The following is a 14,933-nucleotide window of genomic DNA, read 5'->3' as shown; positions in this document are numbered from 1 at the left end:
AAAACTTCAATGAAGACAAGACCTGTGGCAAAGTTCCAGGATCTCCCTTAGACTTTTTGGAGGTCACTACAATATAGGTTCAAGTACTGGGTTTTTCCTCTCATCTCTTTGTGCCATGTAAACATAAAAGGGTGAGCCATAGGGAGAGTGAGTTGTCTAGGTTGTTCTTTTTTTACTTCTCTCTCTCTTTTTCCTGTTATCTTAAATAAAGAAATCTTCGTAATTGAAGACTATTGCCAGAGGGGAAGTAGTAGGACAAGACTTGCAAGGCCTGAGAGGCAGGGTAAGTTACTCTGTGCTGAGTTCTGTCCTTGTGGCTAGACTTGATTGTACCTCAGCTTAACATAAAGTTGCCTCAAGTATTCATGTATTGCATACAAAAAAAAATAAAGGTGATTTTGAAGTGAAAGCTTGAATGCTAGTTCCTAGCTACATTCCTCTCTTTGGGCTTCGCTTTGTTGTAACATACCTTACTGTACTTGCCAGCCAGTGCTACTGTGGATTTCTTGACCATTATCTCTCTCTGGAGTTCTGCATGGTGAAATACTGCATGGAGTTGTTGGTGCAACTTGCCTTTATCTCCCTTAGTTAAAGTAACATCCTTTCCTGTAATCGTACCCAGCTAATTCTCCCCATCAACCCTTTCTGAAGGTTAGGGGAATACTGGATTTACCTATAAATGTTTATATGGAATAAACCTCCAGTGACGGGTAGATTTGTGTGTTAGAATGGGGAGGACAATGTTACTTACAGTTTGGAAAGAGAAACTTTGATCCTAGAGTGGCTGTGCCCTGTGACTTCCATTGCCATTTTTTGTTTGTTGCCTCTTTAACTTTATGTTGTATTTTACTTTGGACAAGTTTCCAGGTTCCTTCAAGATGAATGGAAAGAATTTAGTTTCTTTAAGATCAAACTATGTCTAAAGACAGCACTATGTACCCATACACCAGGCTTTTGATTTGAACAGCTTCAAAACGTGCTCTTCTTGATTCCTGCTTTCCGCTGCCTGGCCTGCTGTGGTCAACGCCGTCAGTGCGTGTGCCCTGTTGAATAAAGCACCACTTGAGGAGTGGGGAGCAAGGGCCCTTATATTTTGTGTTTGTTGTGGTGGGAACACTTTCTGAAATTATTTTTTTGGAGTTTGTATTTTGTGCCCTTTTTGTGCCTTTAAAAAGAGAAGGGTGGAAGAATTGTTCCTATAGTGACGACAAGAATTGGGGTGAGAGGAGAATGAAAACCTGTATTTGTAACACATTATTGTATTATATTACAATCTGCATGCATGATTTAGGTATTATAATACTTGGTAGTTGAGCGCAGTTTAAGAAACATCTTTCTCTGGCTGTTTCCAGTAACACTTGCTCTGTGGTTGTTAAGTGTTTTCACAGCTTTTTGTATCCACCTAGGGAGCAAGTATTCACAATCTTAAAGCATGTCTAAACATGGTGCTTTAGGTTTTGATATGAAAAATATGGATATCTTGCATTTCCTGTGTGTAATTATGATAAACTGAATTTAAGGAAAAGCCTAAAATAGTTTAGCAGATGTGTGTTGAGCTAGTCACCTTAATTATCTAATGTATCTTTTTGCATTGAATGTTTGAAGTTAAAATTAGCTGTACTGTGTGTCATGATGAGTAAACCAAGAAAAGAAAAACTCTGATTCGTCTTAACCTGAATTACAATGCCATTTTGACGTGCAGATTACCCTAGGTTTCTTGAAGATACCCATTTCCTCCGTGCAGCCACCTTGTTGACGGTGTTAGCCAGCCAGAGTGAGGAGGGTTCATTTGTGCAGGGGTCTGATTCAACGTGAGGATGAGGCAGGGAGCTGCAGGTTACCAGGCAGTGTGTTGGGTTGTCTTCTACAAAACCCTGAAGAGATGAATTTTAATATCCTGTGGTGCCATTTGCAGTGAGTTTGTGGGGAGGGAAAATGCTGCATAGTGGACTGTGTTGAACTCGCTTTGTTGAATCCAGGTGTAGCTTCTGTTGGAGAAGTGAGTGCTTGCTGGTTTTGTAGCTAGTTCATACCTCTCCTCTTGGAGCAGAAAAGGAGCCGTTTTTCTCTGAAAGGAAAAGCAGTGTTAAAGCATCTGTGCAGAGCGTAAGAACCATGCTCCCAACCACTGTTCCACCTTGGGACAAGTAATTTCCGGGCTTAAGAATTCAGTTGCAGAATTGCTGTCTTTGAATCATCATTTTTTAAATTTAAATTCCTGCCCTAGTTGTGAGTGTCATGAGCACTTTCCTTGGATTCCTGAGACTTTGGCAGTGCTTTTAATATACTGCATTGTTTTCTTTGTGGCAGTGTCAGAGCAACTTGGGCAAGGAGAAAAGCCACGTTGGCAGCTAACAGGTTGTACTTGAGCAGTTGTGTTCTGTTTCAGTTAGCACAGCAAGAATCCTGAAATCTCACAGTTCAGGGAAAAGCAGAAGTTCAGCCAAAACTCAGAGTCCCCTCTGAACAAGTTTCTTGGGTTTTGTCTCTCCAAAACCCAAGCATTCTGATAAATTTGGCTAAATTTACAAGCACATAAGCACGTTTGAGGCCTAATGTTTAGTTTCATGTTTGCATATGGGGGTCAGCTTGAGAGCTGACATGCCAGATCTGCTTGTTGTGTTCCAGTTTAGTGCCTGCGTGTTCCTGAAAGTTGTTTGGTTTTGAGAGGATCAAGACTGGTTCGCAAGGGTGGAAAAACTAGTTAGAAATATTCGATAGGTGTGGAATTGAAAATGGCTGGGGATGCTTGCTGTATGTGAGCTGTTGTAGCTGAAACTTGGGAACTGCCTTGTTGTGTGGCTCTTCAGCAGTGCCTTCTCCCCATTTCCATGGGAACAGATGGGCTGTTGTTGATAAGAGATCGAGTATCGAACAAGGAAACTGAGGGGCAGCAGCTGAGCCACTGTGACTGTGAAACAGGGCTGATTGCAGGCTGAGGACATCACATGGCGGTATGTGTTCAAATGTAGTGGCTAAAAATAGCCTGCCTGCTTCCTCCTCTCGGGCACAGATGCCCCAGTGTCAAAGGAAGCGTCGCTCTGGCATAGACTTGGTTAGATCTATAGCAGAGATGGGGACTGGCTGCAGAGGAATGCTTTATGTTTTGACCTATACAAAGAGGAGCAGTTTTTAGCAGTTGTGGAGATAAAGAAGTGTTTATGCTTTTTAGATTTGATTTTTTTTTTTTCCCCCAGACTGAAGGGTATCTCAGTTTAGAGCAGAGAATCTTTGGAGTTTCGTTTTGTTGCTTAATTTATCTGTATTTATTTGTATTTGGGGAATTTTTCAAAGCAAGATCCAGTGATATATGCAGTACTTAAACCAAGTTTTTATAGCTCTGGTAAGTCTGGGAAGATCTTACCATAGTTCAGTTAAGAATCCTTATTTTTCTTAGAGACGTAGTACTGGGTTTTAAGTATCCAGATGATAAATTTTAATCTTAATTATTAGCTGGAAGTCACTTGGAGGCCAGTTGGAGATATGGGATAGATGGTTTTAGTGGATGCTTTTCTTAAAATGTTTTGCAGCAAAATGGTTTAATTACACAAAGTCAGTTCTTTCATTTCAGTGGGTTTATGGTTTAAAAAGAACAGAGAGCAATGTCAGATGTAAAAGTCTGAGCCAGATACCCCAGCGCAGAGAGTTCTTATATGTGTTCCAGACTTTTTAATTGTATTTCACTAATGGATGCTAGTGGCATAAGTTTTTTTGAAAGCTGAGATTTTACATGACTATTCTGCAGTTGTCAGAATAGCTACATAACTTCATAGCAGCCACCAGAATTCCAGCCTTGTGCACGTGACTGCAAAGTTGAATTTAAGGTACTGTAGCCAAGCAAAAATGACTTGTACTAAGCATTGGGAGCAGCTCCAGTGGTGTCTATTTCAGACACTGTCAGAAAAAAATGATTTTGTAGGTATCTGTGTTGTGGAGGTGACTCCTTTTGAAATGATCTGTGAACATGGAGCTTTGTCAAGAAAACAGTAAGTTGTAGTGCCTCTGGAGGAGTGCACCCTGGAAGACCCAGCAAGGGGAAAGCAGGGGTGCTTACAGGGTGACTGTGTGTGTATAAGCTCTCTGGTATGTAGTACGGGGCATGGGCGGTTGGCTGTCTGCCAGGGTGTGGATGGAGCTGTGACAGCTAGTTAAACTGATTCTAGAAAGGACAACTGGCTATAAAGATACGGCGGTCTGGGTGTGAAGGAGGAAGAAGTCCTTGGAGCAAACGGAGCCAGTGAAGAGGGGGAGCCGTGGAGGGTTCGTTATTACAGCAGAAGTCCCCTGAACAGGTTGTACATCCATATGTGTAGGCGGTTCACCTTACTGTGCCTTTTATCCAGCTGTGGCTTTTTTCTGGTCACAAAGCTGAATGTGTGCTTCAGTGATGCTCCCTCACTGGCATTTGGCTTTGGGCCAAGCATTAATGAGTACTCCAAGCCCTATGTGATTTGGCTTCTCCAATTCTATTAATATATCTTCAGAGCAAGATAAAACTCATTAAAATAATTTACATTTGGGCATTAGAATTTCTGCTAATTTTTAATACCTGCTGCCAAAAGCACAGATATGTGGTAATGTCCTTTGTATGAAGCTACAGTTTACCTGGTTTTTTATTCTTGGGAAAGGAACAGACTGCCATATCCCTTAACTGCTCTCTGGTGGTAATTAAATGGGTTTGTAGTAGGCAATCTTATCAAAGGTTTGATCTGTGCTACCTTTGATAAAGGAGTGCGTGCTACTGCGTAAGATTGGACTTACTAGAAATCACATCAAATTGTGTCATGTTTGTGTTTTATTGTATTGTATAATGACTCTAGTGATGGCGGCTGAGGTGTGTAACAACCAAACCTCCTGGTCATTCAAGCTATATGCCAAAATCTTTGCATGACTGAGGTGTAGATCTGGGCTTCAGCCTGTGCCCTCTGTCTTCCTAGTCTCTATGCAATTCACTTTTTTTTATATACCTGTTTTTAATCTCCAGCTTCCGTGCTTGGTATCCCAGAGCTGCCTGCTGGTGTCATCTACCTATGTTTCATACTCTGGAGTTGAATCAGTTTCTGCACAGAACGCTGTCTCACAGTCAGTGCGGTGGTTGAGAGATGTGCACTGTTTTCTTGCTTAAAGGCAATTCAGTAGACATCAGCTGATCTGTGTCAGCTCTCTGTGTGCAAGCTTTTACCTCAGAGCCTGTAACAGAGCCACGCTTGAACTGCTCCTGACCTCTGGTCAGATTACCCTTGCTAAATGGCTGAACTGTAACGTGTGCTAAAACGGTGCTTGTAAATAAATAAATGGAAGCTCAAAGTAGTAACTGCACAAAAGATACCTTGAATATTTTTATCCCTGTAAAAGTACATAAAGTCTTTTCAACTGAAAATACCCTTAACTGGGCCAGGAAGGTGCTGCTGTGCTAGTTCCCCAGTGGAAGTGCTGGTACTTGGGGGATGTACATCCTACCGTCAGCCTCTTCGGTTGGGAGCTGAGGAACAGGCAGGTAACTGTTACCCACTGTAACTCACTCAGGAGATTCAGATTCGGTTCTTTTTTTGCTTTACCAGATTTCATTTCAGTAGGTGTTGAGGTTTTTCGCTTTTATATGTAGAAGTCAGCAATGATGCAGATTAGGGTGTTGATGTGTCACGTGTTCTTGAAAGGCAGCAGACGTTGATCTTTAGAGTTTAACTTTCTGAAGCACTCCCATCAGCTATTAGAATTTAAAGGTCTGCACTTGCAAATCCTTGTCTGATTTTCCTTTTTTTTTATATATATTTCTTCTCATCACCCTTCCAAAATAGAAAAAAAAAAGTCGGAAACAGCAATAATTGATTGTGGAGATTTTGGGGGTTTTGGTGGATATCCGCACTGTATCTGCGTGTGTTCGTAGTGCGTGATCTCTGGATCTGCGTTCATGTTGACTTTCTGTTTGCATTTGCTCGTCTTCCTGCGTTCAGGCTGTGCTAATCATGTGATACTTTTGTGACTTGAGGCTTTAAGTGTTTTGTTTTTTTTTTTAAACTCAGATCCAGCTTTTTGTTGGCCATTGTCACAAAGTTAAAGAACCTCAGGAAGCTAAGAAGGAATGGAAGTGCTGGGGAAAAAGTGTTGTTGTGGTGCTTAATTTTGAAGGGGAGGCAGGTTCTGTTCAGTGTTTACTTCCAACACCAAATAAAAACTTTTTGAGGGGAGGTAGTTTCAAACTATAGCATGGTTTTATTTACGGAACATAACACTACTTTATTTGAGGCACTGCTTTCAGTCGGAGTACCAGGCTTGCCTATTGCACTGTACCAGTTAACAGAAACTCAGTGAAAAGTAAAGCACCAAAGTTTTTAGAGCAAGAATGCTTTGAAGTATCAATTTGTACTTTTTAAAGCTACCTATACAGGTCTCCTCTCTTGTGACTCCTGACCTTTCATTCATTTTAGAATAAAGTTATAGTGAGAAAAGTATCCTTTTAAAAGAAAAAAAAAAAAGTTCAGCTACATTTGCTGTTCACTTGTGTTTAACTTGCTTTATTAACATAAAAAATGCTCAACAGGCAAGTCACTGTTTCTGCCACCCGATTTAACTTGGTTTTAACTTGTATCGGCAAAACCAGCTGAAGCCGCCAGGTGTGTCTGCAGCTGGGCCTGTGCTAATGTTGTCACGAGGGAGTTTTTCTTGTAAAATTCTCTGTAATATAGATGTTGCCTAGAATCTTTAACATATCCAGTGTGTGACCAGTGCAAATGCAGAAAAGCTGGATGAAATCACATTTATGCTGAAAGTATCAGGTTTGTCAGCTGAATTCAGGAAAAAGTGATCCTTAGAAGTGATAAAGAATCAGAACATCTTGGCTTGCAGGTTTTGGACAGAATTTTTTGGCCATGACAGCCAGCTTAAGCTTTGGCACAGATCTCAATCTAGTTATGTTATTAAAAGTACCTGTGGACTTACAGTGAGTTTCTTACTAAAGCATGGGGTTTTGGCACTAAAATCCTTTGGCAATTTTAAATAAATTGTCCAGCTTTTTGTTCACCACACTTCTGAACACTGATGAGATGCAGTGGAGCAGGGTGACTAGCACCATTTTTTATAGGCTTGTGTTAAAAGTGCAGTCTCTGAAACAAGAGTGGGAAGAAGCAGCTAGTACCTTCATCAGTTTTGCTGTATCTTGAAATGTGGTAAGCTTATTTTTTGTTTCATTCCTTCAGGTTTTGAATGAAGAATGCGATCAGAATTGGTACAAGGCAGAACTCAATGGAAAAGATGGCTTCATTCCCAAGAACTACATAGAAATGAAACCACATCCGTAAGTAGAGCTTTGGTGATAGGCTCCCCTGATCTTACTTTTGCGCATGCTCTCAAACAGAAGGAAGATTTTCTGCTGAATACTTTGCAAAGTGTACCTTACCAGATCTGCCAAAATGTATGGACAGATAAAGGATGGCTGTTGAGTTGTATCTCTGGCTGCAGTGTTTCCTGTAACTCATTTCACAGCTAGCTGTATAGCAAGGGGGTTTTTGGAAGCTTTTCTGGTGGTTGCTCTGGTGCTTTGCTGTAGGGTCAGATGGACTGACCTTGCAGGTAGCAGGCATAAACCAGCAGAAAGCTCTTCAGTAGAGAGTTGTCTGCACCACTGCCTCAGGAAAAAAAGTGACTGTGTTCTGGTGATGATCGTCTATTTTACTTAGCGTAGCAGATTAAGAATAAAAATTAATTGCGTTCAGAGCTTACCAGAAAAATGTTTAAGGATATTTGCAGCTGAACTCTTAGTATATCTATGTCACATCCCAAGTGTATAATCACAGAATTGTTTAAGTTGGTGTCGTGGTTTAACCCAGCAGCTGGCAACTCGGCCCATGCAGCTCAGGGCAGACAGCCGCTCACTCACGCCTCCCCCCACAATGGGATAGGGAGGAGAATGGACAAAAAGTATAACTCATGGGTTGAGATAAAGACAGTTTAATAAGACAACAAAGAAGGAATAGTAATAAAGAATACGCAAAAGAAGTAATACTCAGTACAATTTTTCTCACTACCCAACAACCGATTGTGCAGCCTGTCCCCGAGCAGCGATGGCGGAACGCACAGATCCCTGTGCCCCCGGCCAACCCCCATTTCTGTATTAAGCCTGGCATCTATGGTGTGGAATATTGCCCTTGGCCAGCTTGGGCCAGCTGCCTGGCTGTGTTCCCTCCCAGCTTTTGTACACTTGCTCATCAGCCATACCTGGAAACTGAAAAAAAAAAAAAAATAATCCTTGATTTCTTAGCAACAACTAAAAACATCAGTGTATTATCAACATTCTTCAAATACTAAATCCAAAACACAGCACCTACTGGGAAGAAAATTAGCTCTCTCCCAGCTGAAACTGGGACAGTTGGACAGGACCTCTACAGTCATCTGGTCCAACACCTTCCTCTCAAAAGAGGCCAACCTCAGAGTGTTACGCAAGTATAGTTGCATTGATTTGCAGCTCCAGAGAACGGTATTTGAGTAATTATCTTGAACGTTTCCTCTTAGATATAAAGAATCTAGCATATGAAAATAGTAGCATTTGATGACTGGATATTTTCTTTGTGTCAGTTCATGTATTTCTGCTGTCTTCCACTAAACTCTGGTTCTGCCAACCTTCGAGATCCTTCAACATCTGAACAAGAAAACAGCAAGCTCTGGGTAACAGATTCAAAGGGGAGAAAAGATTTAGGAAGAAGCAGTGAAACCTGTAATCAGGGTTTTTACAAGGAGCTGTGGTGTTTCAGTTGCCCACAAAAACTGATGATTGATTAATTGTTGGCTGTAAGTATGTGATTAAGATAATGCAGTTAAATTAAATGAAGAATTATTTTTCCAAGGGCGCTTTTGAAATAGCGGTAGGAAGTTTCTGAAGGACTGTCCCCCAAGAAGGAGAGGAGGTGTACTGCTTTAGTGCAGCCAAGTGGGAATTGAGGCAAGGATGCACAAGAATATTCTGAAATTGTTTAAAGCCTTGTCTGCTGCAGTAACATACCTAGTTTACCCTGATCATCGTAGTCCACTGGGGTTCACAAATGTACGTTGCAGTTTCTCTCTCTCATTGATTTGAATCATCATATGTCTTCTAATAACAGCTTTGCAGGCATTTGAGTCGTACTGCAGTGATGTCTCCTGTGATGATCAGTTTGTTTTGTAATAATCCATGGTATTTTATTCTAGAGGGATAAAGCTGTCAGGTTTTTTTTGTTTTGATATCAAAAGGGAATGAATAATATCTGAGCCTGCAAGTGGGTGAATTTGGTAGTGGTTTTTAAGCATGGTTAATTTGACCTTTTCTGAAGATGTTTAAACTGCTGATGGCAGCTGGATGGAGTTAGCTCTGTGTGTCAGCAATGCCAGGAGTCTCAGCTAGTGCATTAACAACCCTGGGAAACTAATGCAAAAGTTTTTATAGCATAATGTTAGCTTAGCTGTAATGCGGAGCTCTCTAAGTGGTCGTACAGGTCATACAAAAAGCAAATTGCAGGCACCTGACTAGATGTGACAAAGAGAAGATTCCTTTTCTCAGACTAGTATCAAATCGTGTTGTGCGAAGGTGGCACGAGAGCTTTTCAAGAGGATTTGGAAAGAAAGCAAAGTTTTAAATCCTGTCCTGGGATCTGAGACTTAAATCCTCCTGCCACACAGCTAGTCTTAAATGCACTGGTTTTTCTTGCTTGTATTTTGCAAGTTTGCTTTGTAACTACTAGCAAATGAAGCGGAAAGGAAAATGTGGCGCCTCTCTGTCACCAGCTGAGTCACCTGGGTTCCGAAGGGTTAATCTGAATTGCCACATCAATTAACAAAGCCAAGATGTAAGTAGACACAGGCATGATACTTGGAGAAGAGCTGCAGGAAGCTCTGGACAGGGAGGCTTCCTGTGAAGATGCAGCAGTGCAGTTCAGTGGCAGGACTACCTTTCTCTCTCTAAGGGGGCAGGGGACGAATCTGCTGTTTATAGAACAGCCTGGATGGGACTCATGGTGTTCTCTCAAGCGTTCGTAGTGGTAGCCAGCTTTGCTTGAAGATACTGTGGAAGTCTGACTTCGCAATATTATAACATATGTGGAGGAGAATCAGCTGAGCTAAATGGTTGTGCCAGGTAAAGCCAAAAGAATTGCCGAAATGCCGATTGAAATGAGCCTGAACGCGGCGTGAGCTTTGTGTTGTACTGACCAGCGCGTCTCCCTCTAGCTGTGCAGCATCAGCAGTAATGCTGGGTTTGACTTCGCAGTGCTGACTGGATGAATTTCACCTACATTACAAAGCTGTTTGGAGACAAGTGTTATCAAGCTTAGCCCTTCAGCAGGGAAGCTGTGGGAATGTTGCGGTCAGCTTCTTTAGCCTAATTCTCTTGGACATGCTGTGATTTTTGTTAGTTTTTGTAATCATTCTATACTAAAGATCCCTATCTGTACAACACTTCTGCTGCTTTACAGGTGTGTTCTTAAGTAGACACTAGTGCTTCAAAATAACTCTGTTTCTTTCACCTATGGTTTTTTCCTTTCATCTGTTTTATATTTAGAAATAAAGCTTCTTTTACTCTGAACGACTGAAGTGGTAGTGAAGTCGTAAAACTGCAAGGGTGTTCAAGAATTGTGAAAGATTTTTTAATTCTATTTAAAATGCCTTTGAAACAGCTGGCAGAAAAGTTTGAGAATTAGATATTGTTACTTTGGAAGCGTTACTTCCTTTAATCGAATTGTACACTTCAACTTTGTAGTGATTCAGTAAAATTTAGGGGAAAAACAGAGCGTACTTCTGAGGCTTCAGGAAGGATTACAGAAACTGAGCTTTCAGGCTCTCCTTCCGTTTTACAGAGATGGGTGAGGTGTTTTGGTTTTTTTTAAGATGAGACTTTAATTTCCCAGTCACATGTGAGTAATGCAGAATTACTTGAACACTAAACAGAATTAAAACACTTTATAAAGAACTATGGCAAGATACCTAAATCATAATATAAAGCTTGCTTTATATGTAGCCTTCAGCAGAGGCAAAATTCAAGACTGACTTAGCTTTCTGACAACTGTGCCAAAAGCCCAGGAAACAAAATACTGCCTTGGAATTCTGAAGGAGTTTCACAGAATGGTTTCTCTTAGTTGACTTTTGAAGGCAGCAGAGTGCAGTGAGAGACAGGTAGACTCTCCCTCTGCTATCTTTGCCAGCACCTCGGGTACTGAGAAGCAGCACAGATGCTAAACCACCAGGAAAGCACTAAATGCTATGAAGTTCTTTATCACTGGAAGTAGGATGGTTGTGGGAGAAAGCTTTTCCTTTCCATTCCAGGAGATAAAAAGTACACAACAAGACTTGCAAGCAAGTAAAACGTGTGCCTGTGGCGAGGGGGGTTGGAACTAGATGATCTTTAAGGTCCCTTCCAACCCACACCATTCTATGATTCTACATCAAGGTGATCATGGAAACCGAGATTGTAAACAAGATGTATCATTTTCAGTGCTAAAAGGCTTTTCATAATGGAGCTGCGTAGCTAAATGGAGTGAATACTCCTTTTACAAGGGGGATGTCCTTGAGTTGTTTTATTGGATATGTTGCATGTAGTAGAAACGCACCCGTGGACTCATCGTTCTTGATACAATACAGGGACATGTGTTCGTGTAGCCTCCTGTGGTGAGCAGATACTGAAGACAGCCAGTGGGAGGAGAGAGGGCTGCTGGAGAGTCTGGTCATCAAGTAACTTAGGGTCCTCCTTCACCTCTAGAGATAGCCTCTTCATAGAGAGGGAGATCTGGTGACTTGGTGATTTCATGAAAGCTTCAACTTCTCTTAACGACGACTCTGTTTCAGGGAGGGTTCTGCAACTTCTGTCTTTTTGCTGCACCAGAACCTTCACTGTAGAAAGTAAGCTTTTTGTGAGTGGAGCTCTTGTTCTTAAATGCCCTCCTCTAAGGTCCATCATCTGCATGGTTGTAGGCTGTGGTAAGTGCTTCTGTCCTGTGTGATCTGTTACTCAGAACTGAAAGCTGTACTTCTTGGTTGTGGAGATGGTTCTGCTTTTCCCACGCCATGTGACCTACCACTCAGCCCGTGTTTGCCTTTAGTCTTGGATTAGTCTGGAAATGCAAATGTGAATCCCGTGACCAGGGGCTGTTGGTCAGTGCTGAGGATCTGGTTGCCTGAGGTAGGTTCACCCTTGGTGTCATGGAAGTGGTCAGCCTGTGGCTTTGACTTCTGTGGAGCTGTCAAGCATTTTGGATGTGGCGTGATGGTGCAGCTGTTCCATGTGACTGCTTATGTGAAAGCTGCTGGATTGTCCTGACTGCAGGAGAAAGCAAGAAAACAGGCTACTGAAACAAGTATTATCAGCGTCTTTCCAAGAACTGAATTGCATGCCCAGCTCAGCACTCCTCTGCAAGGAAGCAGAGACACCTTGGCGGAACTTTTCTCACTTGATCTGCTTGTAACTCCACTCCTGGCAACTGCCTTAGCTTTCTGACACATGATGCCTGTCTTTGACCGCAGCGCTCTGGTAGGGGTCAGAAAGGTTGGATTCCAGGCTGCAGGAACAACCAGCTGCTGAATGAGGTTACTTATTGTGTCTGCTGAAGTAGTTGTGTCTTACCACCTGAGCTAAAAGAGACTAGAAATTGGTTTTGATACGAAGTGCACTTTACACTTGTGCAGGATGGGTCAATCCGTAGACAGGATCTTGTTTCTGGAGCTGTGATGTTTCTGAAGAGAAACCTGTGGGTGAACTCCCAGTGTTCCCCTTGCACTTTGCAAATATTGCTTTTTTTTAAGATTTCTACCCACTATAATAATGATGTTTCTGTGCTTATTCCTTAATAACTTATATTTTCTGTGTTGTCTGCTCAGCAAATCATGGCTAAGGCATGGGTGGCTTCTCCTTAGGAGGCAAAAGTAATAAAGGAGATGGTGTAATTACTCCCCCCTGATTATCTTTGGGTACTAATAGTGAAATAAATGCAGCTATATCATAGGGAAGTTCAGCAGTGACCAGCCACCAGTGCAGGACTTCTTTGTTGTCTCTGAGTTGGTGGCATCATACAGTTTAGACAATTAAAATTTTGCATGTAGAGACATGAGACTTTATTCCTTAGTGATAGAGGAAGGGGACTTGAGTTTCTTGCTTGAGCTAGGCATTTAATCTGTTTGACTTCAGGTTATGAGGCCTGGTTACTAAGGTATCAGTGCAGACCACAGCAGACATTTTAGCTTTGTGCAAGGTTGTAGCCAGTTCCCAAGGTAGTTGTCTTAGTCTCATGAAGCAAGACTTTTCTGTGAAGCAATTGTGGTATTTTATATGCTAAACTGCAGATACAGTAGGGTGCAAAACAATGTGAATAATGCATTTAATTTTGAGCAGATTTTTTTCCACCTCTAAAAATAAATCCTGTAATTTGAAGATTTCTGTCTTACCACATCTCTGCTTTGCTAAATTGGGTGAAATAGGGCTACTGCAAGCACCTGCGTATTTTGTCATGGTTGCTTCATTGCCGGGCTGGAACACTCTGAAAAGCTGCGTGGTTCAGTAGCCTGCATTGGAGTGGCAGTGAGGTGCAGTGTAGTTGCTTCTGTTAGGAATCATTTCATCTCTGTGTGAATATCTACATCTGGCTTTTCTATGAAAGCATTAACATTCTTAACTTTCCCTATCGTTTTATTTTCCTCACTCCACAGGTGGTTTTTTGGAAAGATTCCGCGAGCGAAGGCTGAAGAGATGTTAGGCAAACAGAGACACGATGGTGCCTTCCTCATCAGGGAGAGTGAGAGTGCTCCTGGGGACTTCTCCCTCTCAGTCAAGTAAGTAAAGCCCAGAAGCAATCATGTGTGGTAATCAGGCCATCCATCTACTGCTCATTTGGACTCGTGGATAAAGGACAGCTGATTGTCAGTGCTGAGGAGCAGGAATAATCTGCCAGGTGCCCTATAGCATTCCTCTTCTTCCAGTGATACTTAATTATTCCCTCTTTAATAGAACAAATGTATGTACTCTGATTTGTAATGAGCCTACAGGGCTGACCTGGTGGCATGTTGCTGTCTGGCTCACATAGGCTCAGGCATTATCTGTTGGTTTGTTTGTGGATCCCATTCCTCCGCCTCACAGCCACAAAGTGCCCAGTGTGTACATGTTCTCTCCCATCCTCCTTCGTTCCTCTGGTACAGTACGAGTTACTACTCTCATCTACTCTGTCTGTGTAGTACACTTCCCAATATGTTGTTCATGTCGCTTGGCGCGTGCTTTGGGGGGTGTTCGTGTTGTCTAGCACTGGGACGTGGAGCTGTGAAAACATTGCATTCCACGTTGGTAAAGAAACTCAGCCTAATAACAGTGAAGTGAGGAGGAGCAGTTCTCATCCTTGAATAATCTTACTAGAAGTACTAGCTGTTAACCAGCAGGAGTTCCTGCTAGTTAGCCATGGCCCACAAATAACCGTGCTACCTATCTTGCCCATCTGAATTCACTGTAAAATAGAGGTATTAGAAACTTGAAAGGGTATGTGACATAATTTAACATGGGTTGGGGGTAGGAGGGTTTCTGTCCTCAGCAGTTCATTTTTGCCTTTTTCTTTATTTTCTGTAATCTTCTGCTTTCCTACCAGAAATGAACAAGATTTTCTTTGGCATCCTAACAATAATTTTTTATTATTCATGCACAGTTCCTAGTTTGCTCTATTTTCTGTGGCTATCAGTGATCTGTCTCGGCAGGATTTTTGTTTTTTCCTGGTCATCTTTGGTCTTGTAACCAAAATTTTATCCTCCTGTACAGCAGCACCGAGTCAGACCAACAAACTGGATTAAAGCCACTGATTTTAAGAGACATTTATATTTCTGTCTTGGCTACAGTCATTTGAGCTGGAATAGTAGATATGAATGGAAGCTTCATTCCAGAAAGTACATTCCTGTAAGAACATAAAGATAGAATAGCATAGCTCTGCCTGCATGTTAGCTTA

General features: G+C 41.8%; 1 protein-coding gene across 2 annotated transcripts in view; it reads left to right on the top strand.

The window, feature by feature from the left end:
• GRB2 (growth factor receptor bound protein 2) overlaps positions 1-14,933 on the top strand; it is a 62,627-nt gene that overhangs the window by 42,452 nt on the left and 5,242 nt on the right. For both annotated transcript variants that reach the window (XM_075440887.1, XM_075440886.1), the window contains exons 3-4: positions 7,197-7,294; positions 13,660-13,782. In XM_075440887.1, the coding sequence (XP_075297002.1) occupies positions 7,197-7,294; positions 13,660-13,782 (221 nt within the window). The remainder of the gene's footprint in view (positions 1-7,196; positions 7,295-13,659; positions 13,783-14,933) is intronic.

Source organism: Opisthocomus hoazin, chromosome 21, assembly GCF_030867145.1.
Source record: "Opisthocomus hoazin isolate bOpiHoa1 chromosome 21, bOpiHoa1.hap1, whole genome shotgun sequence".
Lineage (NCBI taxonomy): Eukaryota > Metazoa > Chordata > Aves > Opisthocomiformes > Opisthocomidae > Opisthocomus > Opisthocomus hoazin.
Note: the sequence above shows the minus strand (reverse complement) of the source record. Positions and strands in the feature narration are given on the sequence as shown.